The following is a 21,471-nucleotide window of genomic DNA, read 5'->3' as shown; positions in this document are numbered from 1 at the left end:
GTGGATTGGTCGCCTGCCCCTTGACCTGCCTCTGTTAAAACCGGATGTAGATGGGTTGGGGTCGAGTTTTATTTTTTTACAATTTTTACCTTCCCACCCGCCCCCAACCAACCCATTGCATTTACATAGCGGTTTTAACATAGTAAAATGCCCCAAGACCCTTCACAGGAGTGTAATCAGACAAAAAATTGATACTGAACCAAAGAAGGAGACATTAGGACAGGTGATCAAAAGCTTGGTCAAAGAGGTAGATTATAAGGAGTGTGTTAAGTGAGGAGAGAGAGAGAGGTGGAGAGGTGGAGAAGTTTAGGGAGGGAGTTCCAGAGCTTAGGGCCTAGAAAGCTGAAGGCACATCCATGAATGGTTGGGTGAAGAAAGTTGAGCAGCACACTTCTGGTGTGGAATGAGTGCGTGCATACTACCTGGCACCCTGAACCCTTTGGCACTTGTTTTATGCCTATAAAACGGGCGCAGAGCTCGCCAATTTCTAGGCTGACACCTCAGAAACAGCTGCACTGTTGGAGGTGCCATCTTTCAGATGAGAAATTAATCCAATGTCTCAGCTGCTCAGGTGGATGAAAAAGATCCCATGGCACTATTTGCAGAAAAGTTCTCCCAGTTTTCTGGCCAAGATTTATCCCTCAATCAACAACACTAAAGTGGATTGTATGGTCATTTATCTCATTGCTGTTTGTGGGACTTTGCTGTGCTCAAATTGGCTGCTACGTTTCCCTACATTATAACAGTGGCTACATTTTAAATGTACTTCATTAGCTGTGAGGGACATCCTGAGAATGCGAAGGGCTCTATACAAATGCATGCTCTTTCTTTCTCTCTCTCACAACTGTTGGAAAATGTTTACCATTATAACTGTTAACAATCAATAAAACAAGTGGTATTTAGGGCTTTCAAAATTCAACTCATTTGTTTTTTTGAGAAGAAAACAAATTTAATGAAGAAACATACCCTGTGCGTATCTTTGCTCTTGGGTCTCTATCCCTGACTGCAGTTAGCGATTAGAATGCTTACATTTTCTAACTGTCAACTGAACACAGGTGATAATTAGGCAGTTTGCACTCTCAACATAAGTGATAATCAGATGTGATCATTAGAGGCTGTTAATTTTTAAATGCAACTTTTTTTTGAAAGATGAAAATTACAATGAGGAAGGACACTATAAGGCCAACCAATGGAATTAAGTGTTGAGCAGCTGAACCTATGGTCTTTATAGGGACCGCTCTGAGAGAGAGGAAAAAACTGTCACACTGAGTTTTGTGGAGCATGGATGCCCCTCCTGACCCCATAAAAATCTTCTGACCTATTCTCAGTCCCTCTGTGCCACCCTTAAAGGGCCTACTTCCAGCTTGGCTCCGCAGAGAAGTGGCCGGATTTCCCACACCCCGATTGGCGAGCTGCTTGCCAGCGCTCATTCAGAGCTGGCAGCTCACTGATCAATTTAAATTAGGCCTGACCATGAAAATAGCTTGGGCCTTTTGTTGGTGCCATGAGGTGAGCCATGCAATTGCTCTGCTCACAGTCTGCGCAAAAATTGGCCCCACTGTCTCGCTGAGCTTAATGCACTTTCTAAAATTCATAATACACTAAACAAAAGCTGCAACAGGTGTGTCATTATTTTCACACTCAATATAAATTTTACTTGAATAACGATTTTGAAATTTGTCCTTTAGTTTTTCTTCAAATAATTCTCAAAAACCTTTGAAAAGAAACTGATGGAATATTTTTCTTTAGATTCAATCAGTATATAGCTGACTGAATGGTATTGATGCATCCTGGAGAATAGGTACACCACAGACATTCAGACTGCACGATCCAAATTAAGCTCATGGAATCCATGCTCTGGGCAAAACCATCAAGTCCAAGTCCAGGCTTTTGGGAGAGGCTGAGGCCTTCAAGTAAAAACTTTAATGAAAGCATTAAGACACAAAAGGTAATTCAATGGATAAATTTAACTATGTTATTGTGAAATATGTATTTTTTTTGTTTAAACCCTTATTTTAAACATTAGAAATTTCAGTTACTGAGGAAAAAAATTATCAGTTGAAAATAATTTTCAGAAAGCATTTTGAGTGATTTGTGGGATCCTGGTAACCATATTGCATAATCAGAATGACAAGTTTACATAGACAACTCCATTATAAATGTAGACATAGGAATTTGTAATGGGAAAAATTTGACACAAAAAGTGTGACAAACGTAACGATAGGAAGTTAAGTTGTGCAGACAGGAAGTGTGTGCACAAGAGAGATTTTATATAAAAATTTGTAAATTGGCAAGTAGAACGCAAGCTGCTTCAGCCTCTTTCCTGAGTGTTTGCACCGTGTTTTTCTGGGCGGGTATAAGAAAGAGCAAATCAAAACCTCCCAGGATTTATATATATCCTGAAGTAGGGTCTTAATACATTATAATAAAATAAAGAGAGAAGAACAACAAAAAACACTGCAAAACTAATTAAGGGAATTTTTTTAGACCTGGTTTTCAAGAAGGCAGAATGTTAGTGGTAGGCTAGTGAGATGTTTTGAGGGTGTGCATGTCAAGGTAGAATAGTGGTGCTGGTGTGTGAAGGATGGCAGAGGTATGAGGAGTTGAAGGCAGTAATAGTGAGAAGAGTAGAAGGTGCAGAGTGTGGAGCAGAAGGAGATAGAATGAATTGTGCTGCAGTGAATGGAGGAGAGTGCTGGTAATCGAGGGAGAGAAGCAATGTGTGTGCTGGAGCTTCATTTAATGTAGGGTTGTGCAAAGAATGATGCAAGATCATAGTTAGGAGTCTTACCTTAGCAACCCTGGTCAGGACATTAACCTTATCCCTACATTGCATTCATGGGCTGGGGGCGATGCTGTAGCCGAGCAGCTTGGCAAGAAATCTTCCTGCCACCAGGTGGGAAGAGGTCCTCCTGCCAATCTCCTCCACCAAGACCATCAGTGCTGCATCCGAGAAGCGGGGGGCCCTTGAAGCTTCTCCTAGACCTGCCATGTTCGGAAGTTGTCTTATAGTTGCCTGCAGCCAAAGTGTGCCTCCATCTTAAGAGGAGCAGGCTGCCTTTAAATAGCCTCAGGGACACCCGATATTCATGCCTCCGATTAGGCAATTTGCCAATCAAAAGCGCAACTACCGCCGGCAGCGATGCTATTTCATGATAATGAGGGCAGCTGACCAATTTTACTTTCTAGGTCTATCCATGTGATTAGCCGCACGCTGTCAATTCTGATGGCCAAACGAATTTCCACCCTTACATGTCTATTGCAATGACTGTCCTTAGTCATATACCGTCAGGGTTTTATACAGACACTAAGACTGTTTTCTGCATGGGGGGATTGTACATGGGGGAATAGGTCCTCATTTCATGTGATGGGGCCCCTGCTGCTGCAGTCAGTGCTGAAGGCTCACTTTGTGTCTGGCAGAGATAGAGTTCACATCGGGGAGAGCAGGAGAGTAGTGTGAACATTGAATCACTTTTATTCAGAGGTTGACTGTAGCTGAAGAAAATTTGTGAGAATAAGAATCAAGCAATTATTTTCATTTATAGATGTGACATTTTTATTGTGCGATTGCATAGTCATCAAGGTTAGATCATTGTTAACAATGAGATTCTATGAAAGGGAGACTGAAAGAGCTTGCAAATCCATTAAAATGGGTAAAGTTGTTTACTTTATTCTGAGACAGACAGAAATATATTTCCTCCCAATTTTCTTTCCTTTTCTCCAAAGGCACTAATTCGGAGGACTATGATTTTATGGGTGTTAGTTGGCCTTCCAGTTCCTTAAACAAATGGCCGTTCTTTATGTTTAAGCTTAGACAATGAATCTATTTAATCACTAGCACTACAGCTGAGTCTGATCCTGTCTTCTCTTGACATCCATCCACGCAGACTTCCCAGCATAGAACACTGAATAGCAATTAGGAGCAAAAGCCCTATCTGATTTTTCTCCTCCCTAAGTCAGGGGCACTGAGGATAATTGTAGTGCCCTTATTCTTGCCCCAGCTGAGATCAGCTAACTCAGCATAAATCAAGTATTGAACCAGGAATTTTCCTGCTTTGTCTGGCTCGGTTCCAAGGAACACACACATATATATATATATATATATTTTAAACAAAATTGATATGTCTCAATGAAAATGAATGCGCTGTGGAAGGACAGTGAACAGGAGCTTTCATTGCCTGGCCTTGTAGTAGGTGGAGGATTATCACATGACGAAATTACTAAAGAACACTTTCTAAAAGAATGTAACACTGTAAATAAAAGACTTTAGTGCTGCTGTTACCTCTTCAATGTGATCTGTCCTCTTTTCAGGAATGACTTCATCATCAACAATTTCAGCCACTCTCTACAAAATATAAATGTGATTTTCTGAACACAGACCTGACTGTAGGCTTTGTTCCCTTTGTCTTTACATTTGTAGCATTCATCTCTTCACACAATTAAATAAAATCCCTATTTCAGGAATAATCGGAAGCCAAACATAACTGTCTTCAATTACTTATGTTTTAAACATGAATTTCTCAGTTTCTCAACACACCTTATATGGGCAGCCTTGAGACATAGTAACATGTGCTAGAAATTGAGAGTAATTTGTTTTTATAATACTTTGGTTGTAAATTGTGTTCTGTTTTCATTTAGACTCAGTTTCAAAACTAAATTAAAAAGTTAATATACATGATGCTCTGAAGCTATGTAGAAGGAGAGTGAATCAGCATGGGGATGAACATACAGGGCTCGAATTTAGCAGGCCTGCGGGTTCCCAGCGGGTGGTCCTCCGGGAGCGTCGAAAACGCGGACGGCGAAATTAGTGGGTTGCCCACGCGATCGTAGCAGGCAACACCCTAATAGGAATCAATTACCTGCTCCTCCGGGGTCCACGGCGCTGGCCTGCGCGTCGGTCGGGCTGCGCATGCGCAGTACGATCTGTCAGCTGGAGGCTCTCTAGTTAAAGGGGCAGTCCTCCACTGACAGATGCTGCAACCAATGGGACAAATTGCAGCATGGAGCAGCCCAGGGGGAAGGCTGCTCCCAGTTTAATGATGCCTCACCCCAGGTATCATCAGATGGGGTGAGGAGGAGGGGGAGGACACAGATCTTCCCCCCGGCGGGCGGGAGGAAGCGGCCTGCCTCTGCCACCAAGAAGGCCTGGCTCGAGGTGGCAGAGGGGGTCACCTGCGCCACCAACATATGGCCCAACTGCATACAGTGCAGGAGGCGCTGCAATGACCGCAGTAGGTCAGCCACAGTGAGAACACGAAGTCTTTCCCCTACACTCCGTCTGCCACAACACTGCCCCCACCCCACATCTCCTTCGGCACCGCCAACACTATTCTGTCACATCACCCTTCATACCCACTCACACCCCATCCTCATCTTACCTCCACCTACTCACCTCGCCAGTACTCATCCTGCCACTAACACGCAACCCAATCCTCATACAATCTCATGGCTCCATCCCATACTCACCCTCTCGTGCATCTCCCTCACGGCCAGCCTCACTCAACCTGCCACCACCTGTGCTGCAGCCACAGGGCATGCATCACATATGTGCAGTAGGCAGCGTAAGGCAAACGTGTCGTGAGCATGAAGGGGATGCACAAGGGTGTCTGAGGGTTTGTCATGGGTGTTACCCATATTGAATTTCAGAGCAACAAACAGCACACATTATATTGACACCACCACTGCCATGTCTCCACAAATCCTGTCCGTTGTGTCCAATAATGCCCGCTCCTGGGTATCACTATGAGGACCCACCACTGATGCCACCCATCGTGTTACTGCAGAGTAGGTGCAGGTGTATTTGCAGGGCTCGTCCGCGCAGACGACTGAGAGACATCGGCGGTGTAGCCGGCTGCACCCTGGAAGGATGCGGAGGAGAAGGTGTGGTGGGCAGTGGTGACTTTGCCAGCGACAGTTAAGCAGTTGGTGCTGGGGCCAGCCAGGAGCAGCTCGGCATGAAAGAGGCTGCAGATCTCCACGACTACATGTCGAGCGAATCTGCGCCTCCCTGTGCACTGCTGCTCGAAGAGGTCCGGGGAGCTGCGCCTCGGTCTGTGGACCCTGTGGCGAGGGTAGTGCCCTCTGCGACGCGTCTCTCTCTGCGGTAGCCCTCCCTCCTGCTGTGCAGGTGGGCGTGCAACAACACCGTGTTGGGGGGATCCACGTCTCTGAGGCGGACGGCGTGGACTGCGAGGCTGCTGGTGCTGGTCATGCTCTTCGTCCTCCGAGGGTGTCCACACACCACCCAACTGGCAGGTGTTGGTCTGAGGGGTTGTGCAGGGTAGGTGTGTGGTTCCTCGGACTGGGGCTGCGGTTTCGTGTCGGTCTGTCCTCTGGCTTGGCGGGGGGTGGTGGAGGGCAGGGGTTGCCCTATGTGACGCGGTGGCCTCCTGCGTGGGTGAGGGCTCTCCCCCGTGGAGTGCACCTTGGCACCTGCCACAGGCTGCTGGCTGCAACACGCCTGGTTGGAGGGAGACTGTTTCTCCCAGTGTGGGAAACTCACTGCCTTGAACCTAAAATCCCACACTTCCTCTTTTGACAGCTGCTTCAGCTCATTAACTGACCACAACGAGCAAGTTAAGTACTCTCAAGTGGAACCCCGCTGGCTTTAATTGCCTGCGGGATTCCCACCAGCGGGGCTTGCGCGCGCAGCCCCGCACGTCAGCGCGGTACCCGGAAGTGGCCGGGATTTCGTCGCGATCCGGTCACGTGACCGGAGATCGGGATTTTCGGGGCCACCCCGCTGGGAACCCGCCGGAAACACGCTCCTAAAATCGAGCCCACAGTCTCTGATTGAGCTATACAAGGGAGAAATCTGTTGTTCCGGTAAGCTTATCTGTCTGTCTCTCTATCCCTTATAGGAACACATTCCCTTCCTCAAGCTACCATTGGGTGCAGAGCAAACTTGCAAGAATTCTCCTTATAACACACTTTTGAATATTTCTTGTATACATGGCTCATCAGCATATAAAGCAGGCATATAAGCTCTGACTGGGCCACCTGCTGGTAGATTTCCGGCAATTCCAATTTTAGCATCTAAGTTCAAATCCCAGTTCTGACTTTCTTTGAACTTCACTCCTTTCACTGATATATGTGCGCTTTTCAAGGTTTCAGAAGCACCAGGACTCCCCCTCTCTCTCTCTCTCTAGTAGTAGAGTGCTCAATCTCAGGAAACATTCCAACCATCAAAAATCCATGCCTCACATTCATTACATTTGACACCCACTGTGGTTGCAGGAAAATCTGTCTCACAGGCTGCCTCCCCTTCCCAGATGAAAGAGGAATCGTGCCAGCAGTGAGATAACTAATGAAAATCAAGCTTGAAAGATAGAGTACCTAAAATAATTTCCCACCTTATCGATTGGTAGTTCCACCTTAGTGTTTTCATCATCGGGTATTTCTTGAGCTCCTTGCAGCTCAGCTCGTTTTTCATTCACTTTAAAAACACTTCTGTCCTCTGATGGATGTAAAGTATATTAAATTGACTGTAACAGTCAATGAAACAAAAGATGAAGATATTTCAAATAGAGTGTGCATAACTAGTTCGGCCTGTTAGAATCACTGAAGTGTAGCAAAATGTTAGTGACTCCTACTAACTCCTCCATCCTGCTGGAATCATTCCAGGAGGTGTCGAGCTGACTGGTGCCAAACCATATTAACTGTATCAACGGGAACAGTTTTAGTATACTCCAGGTACTCTTAAACCTGACTCACCTAGGAAAAAAATGATCAAATTGATGCTCTTTCATATGGATGTATTTTCTCCCCTTCTATTCAATAGTCACTGTGCCTCCAATTTATTCATAGTGTGAAGTACGTTGAGATGTTTTGACATGATATAGCACTATATTAAGCGTAAGGATTATTATTCTCCTCCTCTTGGGTCTCTCATTGCCATACCCCATCTCAGACAAAATGTGGTCAGAGGGACAAAAGGATTTTCAAACATGACTAAATGTCTGATTCGGGTGAATAAAGGGCTGAAAAAATACTATCAGAGTTCATAATGTTCTTTGATCAATGATTTGATTAAACAATCGTTTTTATCCATGGCATCTTTAGAAAAATGAAACAGAAAAAACAGAATAAAATCATATTCAAACTGCCAACAAATGCAACGAGAACATATACTTGTGCATTATTTCATTTTTATCAAAGTATGCAATTACGTGGAATTACACAGAATTTACAGCACAGAAACAGGCCATTTGGCCCAATAGGTCCATGCCGGTGTTTATGTTCCACACGAGCCACCACCCACCCCTCTTTATCTAACCCTATAAGCATATCTTTCTATTCCTTTCTCCCCCTATGCTTATCTAGCTTCCCCTTAAATGCATCTATGCTATTCGCCTCAATTACTCATGGTGGTAGCAAGTTCCACATTCTCACCACTCATTGGGTAAAGAAGTTTCTCCTGAATTCCCTATTTGATTTATTAGTGACTACCTTATAATTTTGGTCTCCCCCACAAGTGGAAATATCTTCTCTACGTCTACCCTATCAAACTCTTTCATAATCTTAAAGACCTTTATCAGGTCACCCCTCAGCCTTCTCTTTTTTAGAGAAAAGAGCCCCAGACTGTTCAGCCCTTCCTGATAAGTATATCTGGGTACATTTTATGTCACCAAGGTAAGCAATGTCAGTGCAGGGGAACACAATATTCTTTCCACTTTAATCACCCAGGCAATTCCAGGTCAGGTATAGAATGAGTCAGGTGGGCGCCTCAGCTGCCGGCAAAAACAGTAGGGTTAAACCTGCCGCGGGACGTGAATGGAGCAGCAAATAGAGCCGCTTGTTTTTAACTCCTGTTCCATGAGGCAGAGGGAGTTAAAATTCTCTCTTTTGGCTCTAAGTGACAGCCCAGCATGCGCCTGACGACGTACCAGCCTCTTTAAGGTTGCTGTCAATACTTGGAGATGCACTTCTATAGTATTGATCCTGACTGTCTTTCCTTCCCTATCTTTCCCACCTTAAGAAGGAGACCTCTGGTGTGCTCCATGTTGTGATTCATAAATGAACTGACAAGTTGAGGGGTGTCGGGGAAGAGGGGGTTTCCAGTGAGGAAGTAGAAGGTTAACTATGGGACTGGGATCAGAACTACACGCAATTATAATGCAATATCATACATCTGTACAAATGACTTGGATAATACAAGGTAGTTAGTCTTACAGCAAGCAATTCTATTTTATTACAAGAAAAGAATGACTTGTCATGTTAATGCATAAATAGTTTGTGCTGAAGTTGCTACAATTTGGCGTTTCTTTTATATATTAAAAACTGCATCTACATCAGCCAAAAACCTAGACAGGCATCAGATAATCAATTTGAATACTTGACTTTTGAATAAGTGACATTGTGCAGTATTTTGGTAACTGTTCAGGTTAGAAATACTGACTGATTATATTGACATGGGTTTCTTTGCAATTAATTTACATAACATTTTAGCACTTGACAACCTGAACACCTGTGTATTTATAGGGTAGGTAGATCGGTTTGAGGTTAAATTGGTTCCAAAATAACATGTGCTCTGCTGATGGGAGATTGGACCTAATTTGATCCTCTTTGGGAGATGTATAAAGAATCAAAGGGGCAACATGAAGGACAATTCCAGCATTTGATGTAGGTGAATTGGGGTAATAACCCACCCCAAGAAAATTTGGTAGGTTATAGCAAGGTATGTCCATGTATTACAAATTATCTACCTGGTTAAATATTCTTAAAATATAGTTTGACATACGTCTCTATTTCCACCAAATAGGCATCAAAGTCAGATATATCACTCTGCTGCACTGTCTGATGTGGTACTGGCCCATCCAGAGGAGACCTAGCCAATCTCAGCTTGGGCAGTGGTGGGAGAGCTTTGAGGAAGACAACATAAAATCAATCAGGGTTCTCCACTCCTGATTTCTATGTTGTGACTTCTACTGGACCTGTGAGTTTATGGATGCCAGATCTGGGCTTTGCTGTGATTGCCCCTGTGTTGAAGAGCTTATTGACACACAAAGAATGGACATTTGGTCATGGTATCAAAGAGCTGCTGCCATCTGCGTAACCGTAATGTTTTGTGTGTGTGTAGGTAGGTAACTGGAATTGAAATAAAATTGAAGAGAGAGCATTCTTTTTACAAGTTAACAGTCTCTGTGTTTATTCCTTCAGCAGCACGTTTTTATTTGTTTATTTTCTCCATCTTAGCTGGTAGTTTGACAAATGAATGATGGCATTACCTCCATGACTAGACTCAATCTACTGCATATTGATGTAATTACATGAAATAATCTGAAACACTACACGTACCCCAGCATATCACTCACTATCTTATGGGTAATGGGGAAAATTGGAGGGAAAAAGTGTTAAGAGGGTTACTTTCAGTTCACGTTATAAATATTGTTATTGTCAGATGAGTGTTTAACAAAGCTTCAATTTTTAAAATTACTTTTCTTACCTTTGTCGGCACCTCCTAGCTGTGAATTCCTTGTCAGATTCCGATTTGACTTCACTTTAACTGGCTTTGCATAGAATATAGAATTTTCTTCCTGGTTGGTGCTCTTTCTTGCTTTCCTTCTGACTGTCTGTGGAGATAATATGACTCCCGCTGTTCCCGCACCCCCTGTGGATTGGACTCTCCGGTTATCTGACTGGAAATTGAAATGATTAGGATCTTCGCTTATCAAGATTTCACGAGAACGTGTGCTAAGGCCAGTTGCCAGCCTGGTCCTGTCCTTTCTCAATATCCAAATATGTATATTTTATAGCAGGAGTCACCAGATAGCTCCTATCTAGAGGCAAAGGGGGCTGATTTTTGCCCATTCTAGAAGAGGGATGCTGAGGTTAATTGTTACACCCTGGTTCAGTACAGAGCAGGGATCAAACCTGCAATCTTCCTGGTATTACATGGCTGTGGTGGTGGGCAGGTTGGGGATGGGGGTGGTGATAAGAAGTGTCCAGTCATGATGCTCCAACCATCATAGTGTGGGGCAGGCTTGATGGACCAGCTGGTCTTTTCGTGGCTGCCAATTTTGTATGGGTTCCACACTGGGGGAAGATACATTTATGAACAAACCCATTTTTAACTTCGGAATATAGTACAATCGGTAGGCACAAGGTAAATTTAATAAAATCTGGAAGCCATTTTTTAATGTACTGAACCAAAAATATAATCTCTTACGTGTATGTGCTTGTTATCTGAATAATTCCAATTTTATTTTTTAAATGAGCTCACTGGTTCCCTCTGGTGGACATTGAGGAATAGCTTTACTCTCCTGTATTGTGATTATATCATATGAGAAATACTGCTCAATAAAATGGATTTGGCAGTAAGTAGATTATTAGCAGAAGGAAGTGTCTACTGGAGGGATCACCAGCCTTCATTATAAAAGGGGGGTGGGGGGAATCTAATCCAGCCAAGTCTGTGATAATTACCTGATCAGGTGAAGGCAACAGCGCAGAATCACTGACTCCATCTTGGGATACATTGTACTGTTTCACACAATAGAAGCAAACAATAGAAAACAACTAGTTGCACAATTATTTGTTTATGTAATTCTTTATTTTATATATTTACTTTTAAATTAAAGAGCACAGTGTCGATCTCTATAGAAGTTTTATGACACTTAAACATTCGGTGAACTGAATGTTCTTTCCGAAGCTTTTAAACCACCTCTTTTTAATTATGTAATTACGACAGAAAAAAATCTTATAACTTTCTAATGACTATTTTGCAGAAAAAAGTGCATCGTCACTTTTCACAAGGTGAATGTGAAAGGGATAGTAGATCAGATTTACATACTGAGCTCCCCTGATGGCACCACCTGGTGCTTTAATAAGCCATACAGGCATGAGATCCCAAGTGGCTTCATTACCCTTTGGTGGGCGGGAAATTAGCCAAGGTTCCCATTCCTGATCATTGTCCAGTGAATCCTGCTGGACGTGGATGTTGGATGGGAACAGGACCAGGCTTGGCTGTAATGTCCTTCATAGTCGAATAACCTGGCGACACTCACTGTCGAGGCTCACACACGAAGAACTGCCACTTGGGTGAGGTATCAGAGTACTGCTGACACCTGTGAATCCATATCCCAGCACTGCCGTGAGGAGAAAATTGTAGTAAAATAAGATTTACATGGGGGCGGGGGAAGCAAAGCAATAAAGCAGAAGGAAAGCATAAACTGAGGATTTATATAAGCAGGGGCTCTGATTATATTGCATTATAATGAGTTCTGAGTTATGGCTGTATGTTTGTGGATGTGTCATGAATGACATATCTGTATACTTAATGTTATAATGATAATATGTTAGGTAAATACTGCTGTTCTGTGCTGAAGATAACTGGAAAATGGTGAAGTTGGGGTTTCGACAATGGCAGAAATAAAAATGTTTGTTCAATAGGTGGTGTGGCCCTTTTAAATATCCATGCCCATAGCTGTCTTTATAGAATCATTCTGCCCAACTAAAGTTAGGTGAAGGAGGATTGGGTAGTAATAACTGGGAAATTTTCTGATCAATGTGTTTAAATACTGAACTGAATTGTATTTAGTTTGCAACATTAAACAATGCTTTTGTTTAGCAATTTTGCGATGAATCAAACCTGTGGACCTATCCTCCCCCATTCGCTGAGCGACATTTCTTTTATTAAGTGCCATAAAGAAAGAGGAAGGAGGGGGTTTCAGCAAATACCTATATCATGCAATTTAAATTTTAAAATAAGTTAATTAGATATGACATTCCCAATCACAAATATAATTCTGTGCCTGTGTTTTGAGCCTGGGAGCAGGTTGAATGAACTCAGTATGAAGCTCCATTTGTCATCGAAAGTAATGAAAAACTTTGCCATCTGTCAACAACTGACTTAGAAAAGGCTGACAGGTTATTGACTTTGTTAAAAGAGCAAACAGAGGATTTTTCACCCAAATGCATGAATCGATTTACTAAAAGGAGCTTCTAGCCCTAAATTACATTATTTTCTCCAAGTTGCTACAAGATATTATAGGATTATTCAGATCACATGGTCTATCCTAGCACATTATGTAACTTCTTGGACCATAATGAGTGGGAGCTGCCACCCCAGGATAGGCAGGGAGGTAAAAGCAGACAGATTACAGAGCTGCTCGCATGTGGCGTGGAATATTCTCGCCTTTCTGTTATTAAAACTCACTTGTTTATTACTTCATCTGTTCTACTTTGATTAAAACAATCCAAAATGCCCAAAATTATGTCAGAAATAGATTTAAATGGATTACTTAATTTATTGAGCATTGTAACATGTTTTTCATTCTACTGAATGAATTAGCCAAAACAGTGTCTTGAGGTCCTGTGAGGCAGAGTGTGTTTTTGGGGAGGGTGACACACTCATCAAAAATAACTTTAGCACTTATTGTGGCTTTATAAAAAAAAATCTTTATTTATTATTGAAAGTAATGGAAAACAAGGCAGTCAACAGACAGAAAAAATTGACAGATTGTTAAATCAGATGATTTGCATCCAAAAGCATTAACCGATTTGTTAAGAGTAGTTCAGAGAGGAGTTTCTGCCACTAAAATTACTTTATTACTGGTCTCACTGTGTCTCAGAGATCAGCTCTGCTTACTCACTTATGCCCATTTAGCAGATGGTTTACCTCTTTGCTTTGATTCTTGTGTCTGATCACTTGCTGATGTCTGAAAAGTGAATATTCATTTCACAATTATTTTCTGTTTTTCCCCCCAAAAAAGCTTCATTAGAAGCATCATTAAAAAGGCAGCGTGTCTGCTTCCTGGAGCTTACTTGTATGTTCGTATTTACAGATATGATAAAGCAGTTTTCACCTTTGCCGCATGGAAGATAGGTGGCAAACTACAATTGCATTAACTTGTATTCATTAGCATCTTTAATGCAGAAAAACATCTTGAGGCAATTCAAAGGAAGAAAGGAACAGATGGCGAGACTTTGTAGGAAGCTGAGGAGAGGTGACCAAAAGCTTGGTTGAAGAGATGGGTTTTGAGTAGGTTGTGAGAGATGGGGTCAGAGGGCTTTATGAAGAGAGTTCTGAAGAGCGGGGCTCAGACATAGAAGGTTCTGCCACTAATGGTTGAGTGGGGTTGGGAGGAGTCACCTGTCTTCACCCGATATCCACACAATGATAGTGATCAGGAGCAGGAACGTTAATTGATTCTTCCCCTTTAGCACAGGAGAACCGAGGTAGATTGTAGCACCCTACCACTTACCTGGGTGAGATCAACTGACTCAGCACAGATTGGCAATCAAATATGAAGCCTTCCTGCTCTGTATTAATTAGGTCCACACAGACCAGCAAAGTTACCAACCGAGCCAACAGAAAAACCAGCACCAAAGTTGTGTGTGAGTTATGTGATGATTGTGTCCTCACAGAACATTTTCTGCAATCCATACACAGTCACTGGCCATGCATTCTGGTCATGTCACAACAGTGTTGAGAAACTGGAATAATTTCTGCTTTTTAAATCATTTGTATTATTTTTTCTCTCTGCTTTTATGGAGCTGAAGAGGTATAAGACAGTGTCAAGTGGTGCGGTCAGGCACATGTTAAAATGGTGTATCACTGTGCCTCAACCAGCCCACTGCCACACACCACTAGGCCTGTTGTGTCTCATTTGCGCAGTCCATTGGAGGACCAGTGTGTGGAACTACAGAGGTGGTGACACTGGTGGTATCCCCATGCCCCAAATTCTTAGGTGCAATACATTGGTGAGAGACTGCACAGAAGCTAAGTACCTGTTCAGTGAGGGGTGAGAAAAGTAAGAGGAGAGTTGTCTCTGGGCTGTATCTGGATGTCTACTAGAGGCTGTCTCATTGCAGCATTGATAGAAATATAAGAGCACTAATTCTAATGCAGAACTTCCTTCGCCTAAGGAAATCAGGGAAAGAAAATACAAAGAACACACAAAGCCCCAAGTAAACTCAAGTCAGCCCTATGTGTCATCATATTCAATTATTGTTCATGGTCAACACTTAGCCTATAGCTTCCAGTCATAGGAATCATGCATATTTGACTCATGTCAATAAGGTCCATTTCAGTTCATTTCGACTTGCTTCCTGTGTTCCTATTAGATGAGAGGAGTAATGTCCCCTGTGACTATTTTACTGTATGTGGTTGAGTTTGTAAAATGTCAAGATGTTCTAGTCTTTTTATAAGATGGGAATGGGTTTAAAAGTCATTTCAGTGTGGCATAACATAAGGCACAGCTACAACACCTAATGTGCTCATGGCATAAACATGAAGGTCCAGTTGAAGCAGTACCGGTTCTCGTAATTCATGATGTCAGCTCAATCCCTTGATTAGATTAGTCAGCCATCCATTACTCTCTGCTTAGTATCTTAATCAGAGGAACGTGATCGGATACCAGTTCAGCACAAAACTGTGGGAATGCAGAGCTTTGTGTGATTTATGAGAATACAATTTAGTTTACAGGTCAGCAATTATGAAGAAAAACAGACATTCACCCATTTATCAATGTAAGAGGAATTTCACCCCTAATTAGTCCTTTCCATATCCTCTGATCAAAGTGAAAGAGTACAAGTGCTCAAGTAATGTGACAGAACAGTATAAATTCATATTCTAGAACTGAAATTACCTGTGAGCATTGTGTGAAGACATTTTGGATGCTAGGAGTTCAAGGTAAGGCAGATTTTTGAACTTTTCAGATCCAACAGCTACATAGTACTGTCCGGTCTCTAACTGAGCACCACTGTTGATTAAATGTCCATCCATTGTACAAAGTCTGGAGAAAATAATTCACTTTTCATTGAGACTGAAATACACCTGAATGATTTAGCATTAAGATATTTTTTTCAAAGATACCACTTCACAATTTATTAACAGGCAATAATGCAAATGAATATTGCATACTGTAAAATTATTGATAATATTATTCATTCCAATGCTGTGGTTGCCTGGAGACAAGCAGTATGATTCAAAGACACCTCTGTCACTCCATTTCTATATTTACAGTGATCTCATCACCCTAGTTAAGCTGGCTGTCGAGAGAAGCTTCAATATTAAATGAATTCCAAAGCCTGTTCTCCTGCCACATTGCTATCACAGTTTTGAATCCATGCCAAAAAATTGCAGTTTAAACAGTCAAGCCCACATCGGATCAGTTGACCTAATGCATTGGTTTGAACTGGTATCAACCAGCATTTAGAAGAGCAGCAACTACAACAACAACTTGCATTTATATAGTACCTTTAACACAGAGAAACATCCCAAAATGCTTCGCAGATCATAAGGAAAAAAAATAGACACCGAGCCAAAGAAGGAAATATTAGGAGGGATAACAAAGAGGTGGGTTTTAAGGATGGTTTTAAAGGAGGAAAGGGAGGTGAAAAGTCAGTGAGGTTTAGGGAGGGAATTCATGAGCATGGGACCTCTGCGGATGAAGGCACAGCCGCCAATGGTGGGGCAAAGGGAAACAGGTATGCACAAGAGGTGGAGTCAGAGGAATGGAGAGTTTGGGGAGTTGGTGGCGTTGTCACACTGGAAGAGTTTGCAGAGATAGAGGGGGGGACAGGGCATGAAGGGGTTTAAACATGAGGATGAGAATTTTAAATTTGAGGTATTGGGGGACCAGGAGCCAATGTAGGTTCAGTGAGGACAGGAGTGATGGACAAGCAGCAGTTAATGTGTGATAGGATCTGGGTACAGAGTTTGGATAAGTTGAAGTTCATGGAAAATGAAGGATAGGAGCCCGTTCTGGAGAACACTGGAATGATCAAGTCTGGAGGTGATAAAGGTATGGATAAGGGTTTCAACAGCAGATTAGCTGAGGCAGATAATTATATCAAGGTGGAAACAGGTGATTTTGTGATGGCGAGGATATGAGGTCAGAAGCTCAATTCAAGATCGAATAGGATGTCAAGGTTGCAAACAGTCTGGTTCAGCCTTAAATGGTGTCTAGGGAGGGGAATGGAGTTGGCGGTGAGAGTACAAAGTTTAAGGTGGAACGGAAGTCAATGCTTTCATCTTCTCCTTTAGTTGGAAGAAATTGTGGCTCATCCAAGACTAGATATTGGAAAAGCAGTCTGACAGCACAGAGGCAGCGGAGGGGTCAAGAAAGGTAATGGAGAGGTACAGCTGGAATATAGAGAGAGTGATCATGATTGAATCCAACTATATGTCTTCAGCTCTCATTGGCTTTGTTTGAGATTTAAACCACCAATGGAAGTCACATATATACCATGTGTGAATTTGACCGTGCAATAAACCACAAATTAACAGTCCCACAAATACCTAATTACATACTCTTAAGTTACACAATAACAATATAAGGCTTGAATCCATACTAGAGATAAAAAGAAAAACTGAACGTTGGAAGTGTCTCTGATGTAAGGGTCCCGTACGGGGAGGGAGTGGGGACATCTGTTAGCAGTCGGGAAACCCTGAAATACCGGGAAGGTGGAGGTCCTGCTGAATTTAACGGCAGCCGGGGATCGCGGAGGAGGGGGAGGAAGGGATTGCGGTGGGGATGGGGTGTTGGCAGATCTGCCAATCCCACCCCTATCTCCAAACAGTCGTCAGGAGTGTGATGGAATACTGTCCACTTGCCTGGATGAGTGCAGCTCCGACAACACTCAAGAAGCTCGACACCATCCAGGACAAAGCAGCCCGCTTGACTAGCACCCCATCTACCACCCTAAACATTCATTCCCTCCACCACCGGCACACAGTGGCTGCAGTGTGTACCATCTACAGAATGCACTGCAGCAACTCGCCAAAGCTTCTTCGACAGCATCTCCCAAACCCGCGACCTCTACCACCTAGAAGGACAAGGGCAGCAGGCGCATGGGAACAACATCACCTGCATGTTCCCCTCCAAGTCACACACCATCCCGACTTGGAAATATATCGCCATTCCTTCATCGTCGCTGGGTCAAAATCCTGGAACTCCCTACCTAATAGCACTATGGGAGAACCTTCAACACACAGACTACAGCGGTTCAAGAAGGCGGTTCCCCACCACCTTCTCAAGGACAATTAGGGATGGGCAATAAATGCTGGCCTTGCCAGCGACGCCCACATCCCATGAACGAATAAAAAAAAACATAAACCTGTCTTTTCTCTTATAGACACTGATAGATCTGGTATTTTTCCAGAATCCTCTGTGTTTCTTTTTGAATCTTTAGAAGTTTACAGCACAAAATGAAGCTATGAAGCTATTCTTTGGAGTCCAGATGATGGACAGAGACCTGCACATCTATCTTGAGCAGCACGTCTATAATATAAAATTCCCTTATAGTTTCAGAGCTCTTCCTGTCTTCACTGTTGTTGAAGCTTGACTTTTTCAGGATAGTTTGATCCACTATCTCAACTCTTCATTGGTTGAAGAGAACATTTATAGTTGTCGAGTGTTGCTGTACTTCTGTTGCTCATTGTAAATTGATCTCTCACACCTAACGATAGATATTTAGCTAGACAAATGGAAGATCCTTTTCAGTCTGGATGTTGAAATATTACTAACGAAGATGCAAATTAGTGGATTGAAATGTTCTATAAGAATCAAGGAGCCATGCTTTGTGAGAGACAGGGTGGGTTTTATTGTCAATTTTAGTGCATATCAACTCCCTCCTGAGAGATAAAGGACTCTATTACTACAAACAGTATCTATCAGATCTGCAGAGAGTACTATTGTATTGCTATATTACTGCCATTGCAAATAATAGCTGGCCGAGCACAATCAATTCTTTAACAGTGCGTGTGGTTAAATCAGGTGGCCCTGCGAGAAATGATACATTAAAGTTAGAGAACTTCACTTTGCTTTTTCAAAACTAAACCCCTTTTCTCCCCTCTTCTTGTTAGAATATCTTCTTGTATTCAAGTGGTTGCATCCAGTAACCTTGTTTGTACCACAGAATACAGATGATTAATTACATACTTATATGTCAATATATTCACATTGTATTTGATTTGGAAGGGTACAGGGAGAAAACAAGGTGACAATCATTTAATACGTTTTCAGTGGCACCCACCTCCGGACAGCTCCAGTTCGGATGTTTGCTTTTTCGGTTATCATGACAAGAATCTTGTCCCAATCTGGCATCACATGCTTGGGGATAATTAACCGAAAAGGTGGGCTCAGGAGATCCCCATTCCTAAAAATACTAGATAAGCAGATGTCTTTTAAAGTAGCACAAAATCAAATATTTTGTAACCAAAATATTTCCACCATGAAAAGATTTGCAGTAAATGTTATGTCTGATGGTTAGGCCCATCACGTGGTTAGACCACCAGATTTCTGTACCATCTATCATTCTTCCATCTCATCACTCCACTGCACTGTTGGATCATAGTAAAATCCCATTACCAGGGATTAATTTAGGCCATTCTGCTTCTTTCCTCAACCAGTCTTTATAGTGCCATCTCTTGAATTCAGCTGTTTTATTTTATTGACCACTAATGATCTGTCGAGATTAGCAAAAACCTGAAACATGACTGAGCATGCTCCAATCTTTTGTGTGCACGCTGCCATTCTGGTATCTCTTTCTGACAGTGGTGGTGGGGGCTTTTCTGAGGTCAGATCTGGCAGTGGGCTAAATGTGCTCAGCAGCGGGGGAGAGAGACCAGGTGGTGGGGCAATGTGGAGCAAGTGGGCAGATTCGAGTTGAGAGTTGGTGTGAGTGAGAAGTTTGGGGCCTAGCATGGAAGGGAAGAACAGTTTGGCATCTAGTGGGCAGGGAAGGAGTGGAGGCTGGTAGGAGAGGTGTGAGACCGAGACAGGGAAGGGCTGTAGGTTGAGGCATATATATTTTTGGAAAAAATTGCACTGCAAAATCCCCACAAACACAAATTTTCTGAAAAATTGTTTTGTTGTTTTTTTACCTTACTATGTGAATATGACTAAGTACTTATAAAATCCTTGAGTGGGCCAAAAACTGTGGGTGGAATCAAATGTTGCAGGGACATGGCCAAAGGTTCCCATGCGGGGAGGTGGGGGGGATTATCTGTTCTTAACAAATTCCAATTTAACCACTGCCTCCACCTCACCAACCCATCACTGCACTGGATCATGGTGCCACCTAATCACGCTATCACTGAATCATCATGCCACTGCTCCACCACCATCACCACACTACTGCTGCATCTCAATGCAGCGCTTGAGCTAATTTTAATATTGTGGAGCCCGACAAATTATAATACACAGCAAATGCGAAAACATTTTTTACAAGACCGACTGCTTGCAAAACTTCAGAGCCTATTGTTCTGATTAGAAAATCATTAGCTAGTTTTTTTATTTACCCCATTCTGGAATCAAACACTGAGGTAGCTGAATATTTGATTTCGCATTCAGTTTTCCTTGTACAGAACAGATCTTTCCTTTGAGTGCCAGTTTGTGGTTATGTATGGCTCTCTCTTTTGTTTTATCTGTCAGGTCAAAATGAGTCATTAATCCAACTATCAAAGCAACATTTTGTGGTGATCAATCAGGTTTATTGCTAACCTGTTTAGATCTTTTAGAGTAAATAGTTTACATGCAGAGGTCCATGGTATTACAGTGAAGTACAGAATTGTTTGATGACTGCATTTGGTAGCCTAAACTAGGACACAAACATCAGCAATCAACACCCAAAGGTACCTTGTGAGCTGGCCAAAACCTTCCATTGGGGCATAAATTAAAGGTTAGAGGTTACAAAGCAAAAACCCAATGTGAATCTGAAATTTAATTAAATGTAGAAACAAACATATGGGGCTCAATTTTAAAATTAATATGCGGGTGCGCTGCAAAAATGGCGAAAATCCCAAGCGGGTTCGGAAGCAGGCTCCAAACTGCCGACTTCCGAGTTCCCCACAGACGTGCCCGCTTCACGAATCTGGAAGTCCCGCCGGCAATTAAAGCCGGTGGGATGATAGTTAAAGAACCAAATGTACCTCATTGAGGTACCTAAGGTACTTTATTTCTGACGTAGTAGATAGTTGAAATGTTTTTAAACTTACCTGGGCAGCTTTCCCACAGCTTCCGATCCATGCGTGAAGGGCCGGATCAGGCAAAAATAAATGAAATAAATTAAATAAAAAATCATTGCACAAAGCTAAAAAAACAAAATAAACCTACCTTTCCACCCTGCTCCAATGTCCGATGTCTCCCTCTCCGATGCCCCCTCTCCCCCCCGATGTCTCCCTCTCCGATGCCCCCTCTCCCCCCCGATGTCTCCCTCTCCGATGCCCCCTCTCCCCCCCGATGTCTCCCTTTCCGATGTCCCTCTCAGCCCCCGATGTCTCCCTCTCCGATGTCCCTCTCCCCTCCCCCACCGACGTCCCTCTCCGATCTTCTCCACCCCCCCCCCCCCGATGCCCCTGTCCGATGTCCCTCTCCCACATCTCCCCCTCTCAGTCCCCGATCTTCCCCTCTCCCCTCCAATCTTCCCCTCTCCCCCCCAATCTTCCACTCTCCCCCCCCCCCACAACCCCGATCTTCAGCGTCCTCCACTCTCTGTTCAGCGCCGGATGATGTCTTGCTCTCTCTC

General features: G+C 43.0%; 1 protein-coding gene across 1 annotated transcript in view; it reads right to left on the bottom strand.

The window, feature by feature from the left end:
* Window positions 1-21,471, bottom strand: part of dcdc2b (doublecortin domain containing 2B) — a 38,154-nt gene that overhangs the window by 2,060 nt on the left and 14,623 nt on the right. Inside the window, exons 4-10 of the mRNA XM_068007028.1 lie at window positions 18,979-19,110; window positions 15,588-15,734; window positions 13,616-13,655; window positions 11,422-11,478; window positions 10,445-10,637; window positions 7,353-7,456; window positions 4,283-4,345 (exon numbers count right to left, since the gene is read on the bottom strand). Of these exons, the coding sequence (XP_067863129.1) occupies window positions 4,283-4,345; window positions 7,353-7,456; window positions 10,445-10,637; window positions 11,422-11,478; window positions 13,616-13,655; window positions 15,588-15,734; window positions 18,979-19,110 (736 nt within the window). The remainder of the gene's footprint in view (window positions 1-4,282; window positions 4,346-7,352; window positions 7,457-10,444; window positions 10,638-11,421; window positions 11,479-13,615; window positions 13,656-15,587; window positions 15,735-18,978; window positions 19,111-21,471) is intronic.

This window comes from Heptranchias perlo, chromosome 26 (assembly GCF_035084215.1).
Source record: "Heptranchias perlo isolate sHepPer1 chromosome 26, sHepPer1.hap1, whole genome shotgun sequence".
NCBI lineage: Eukaryota > Metazoa > Chordata > Chondrichthyes > Hexanchiformes > Hexanchidae > Heptranchias > Heptranchias perlo.
Note: the sequence above shows the minus strand (reverse complement) of the source record. Positions and strands in the feature narration are given on the sequence as shown.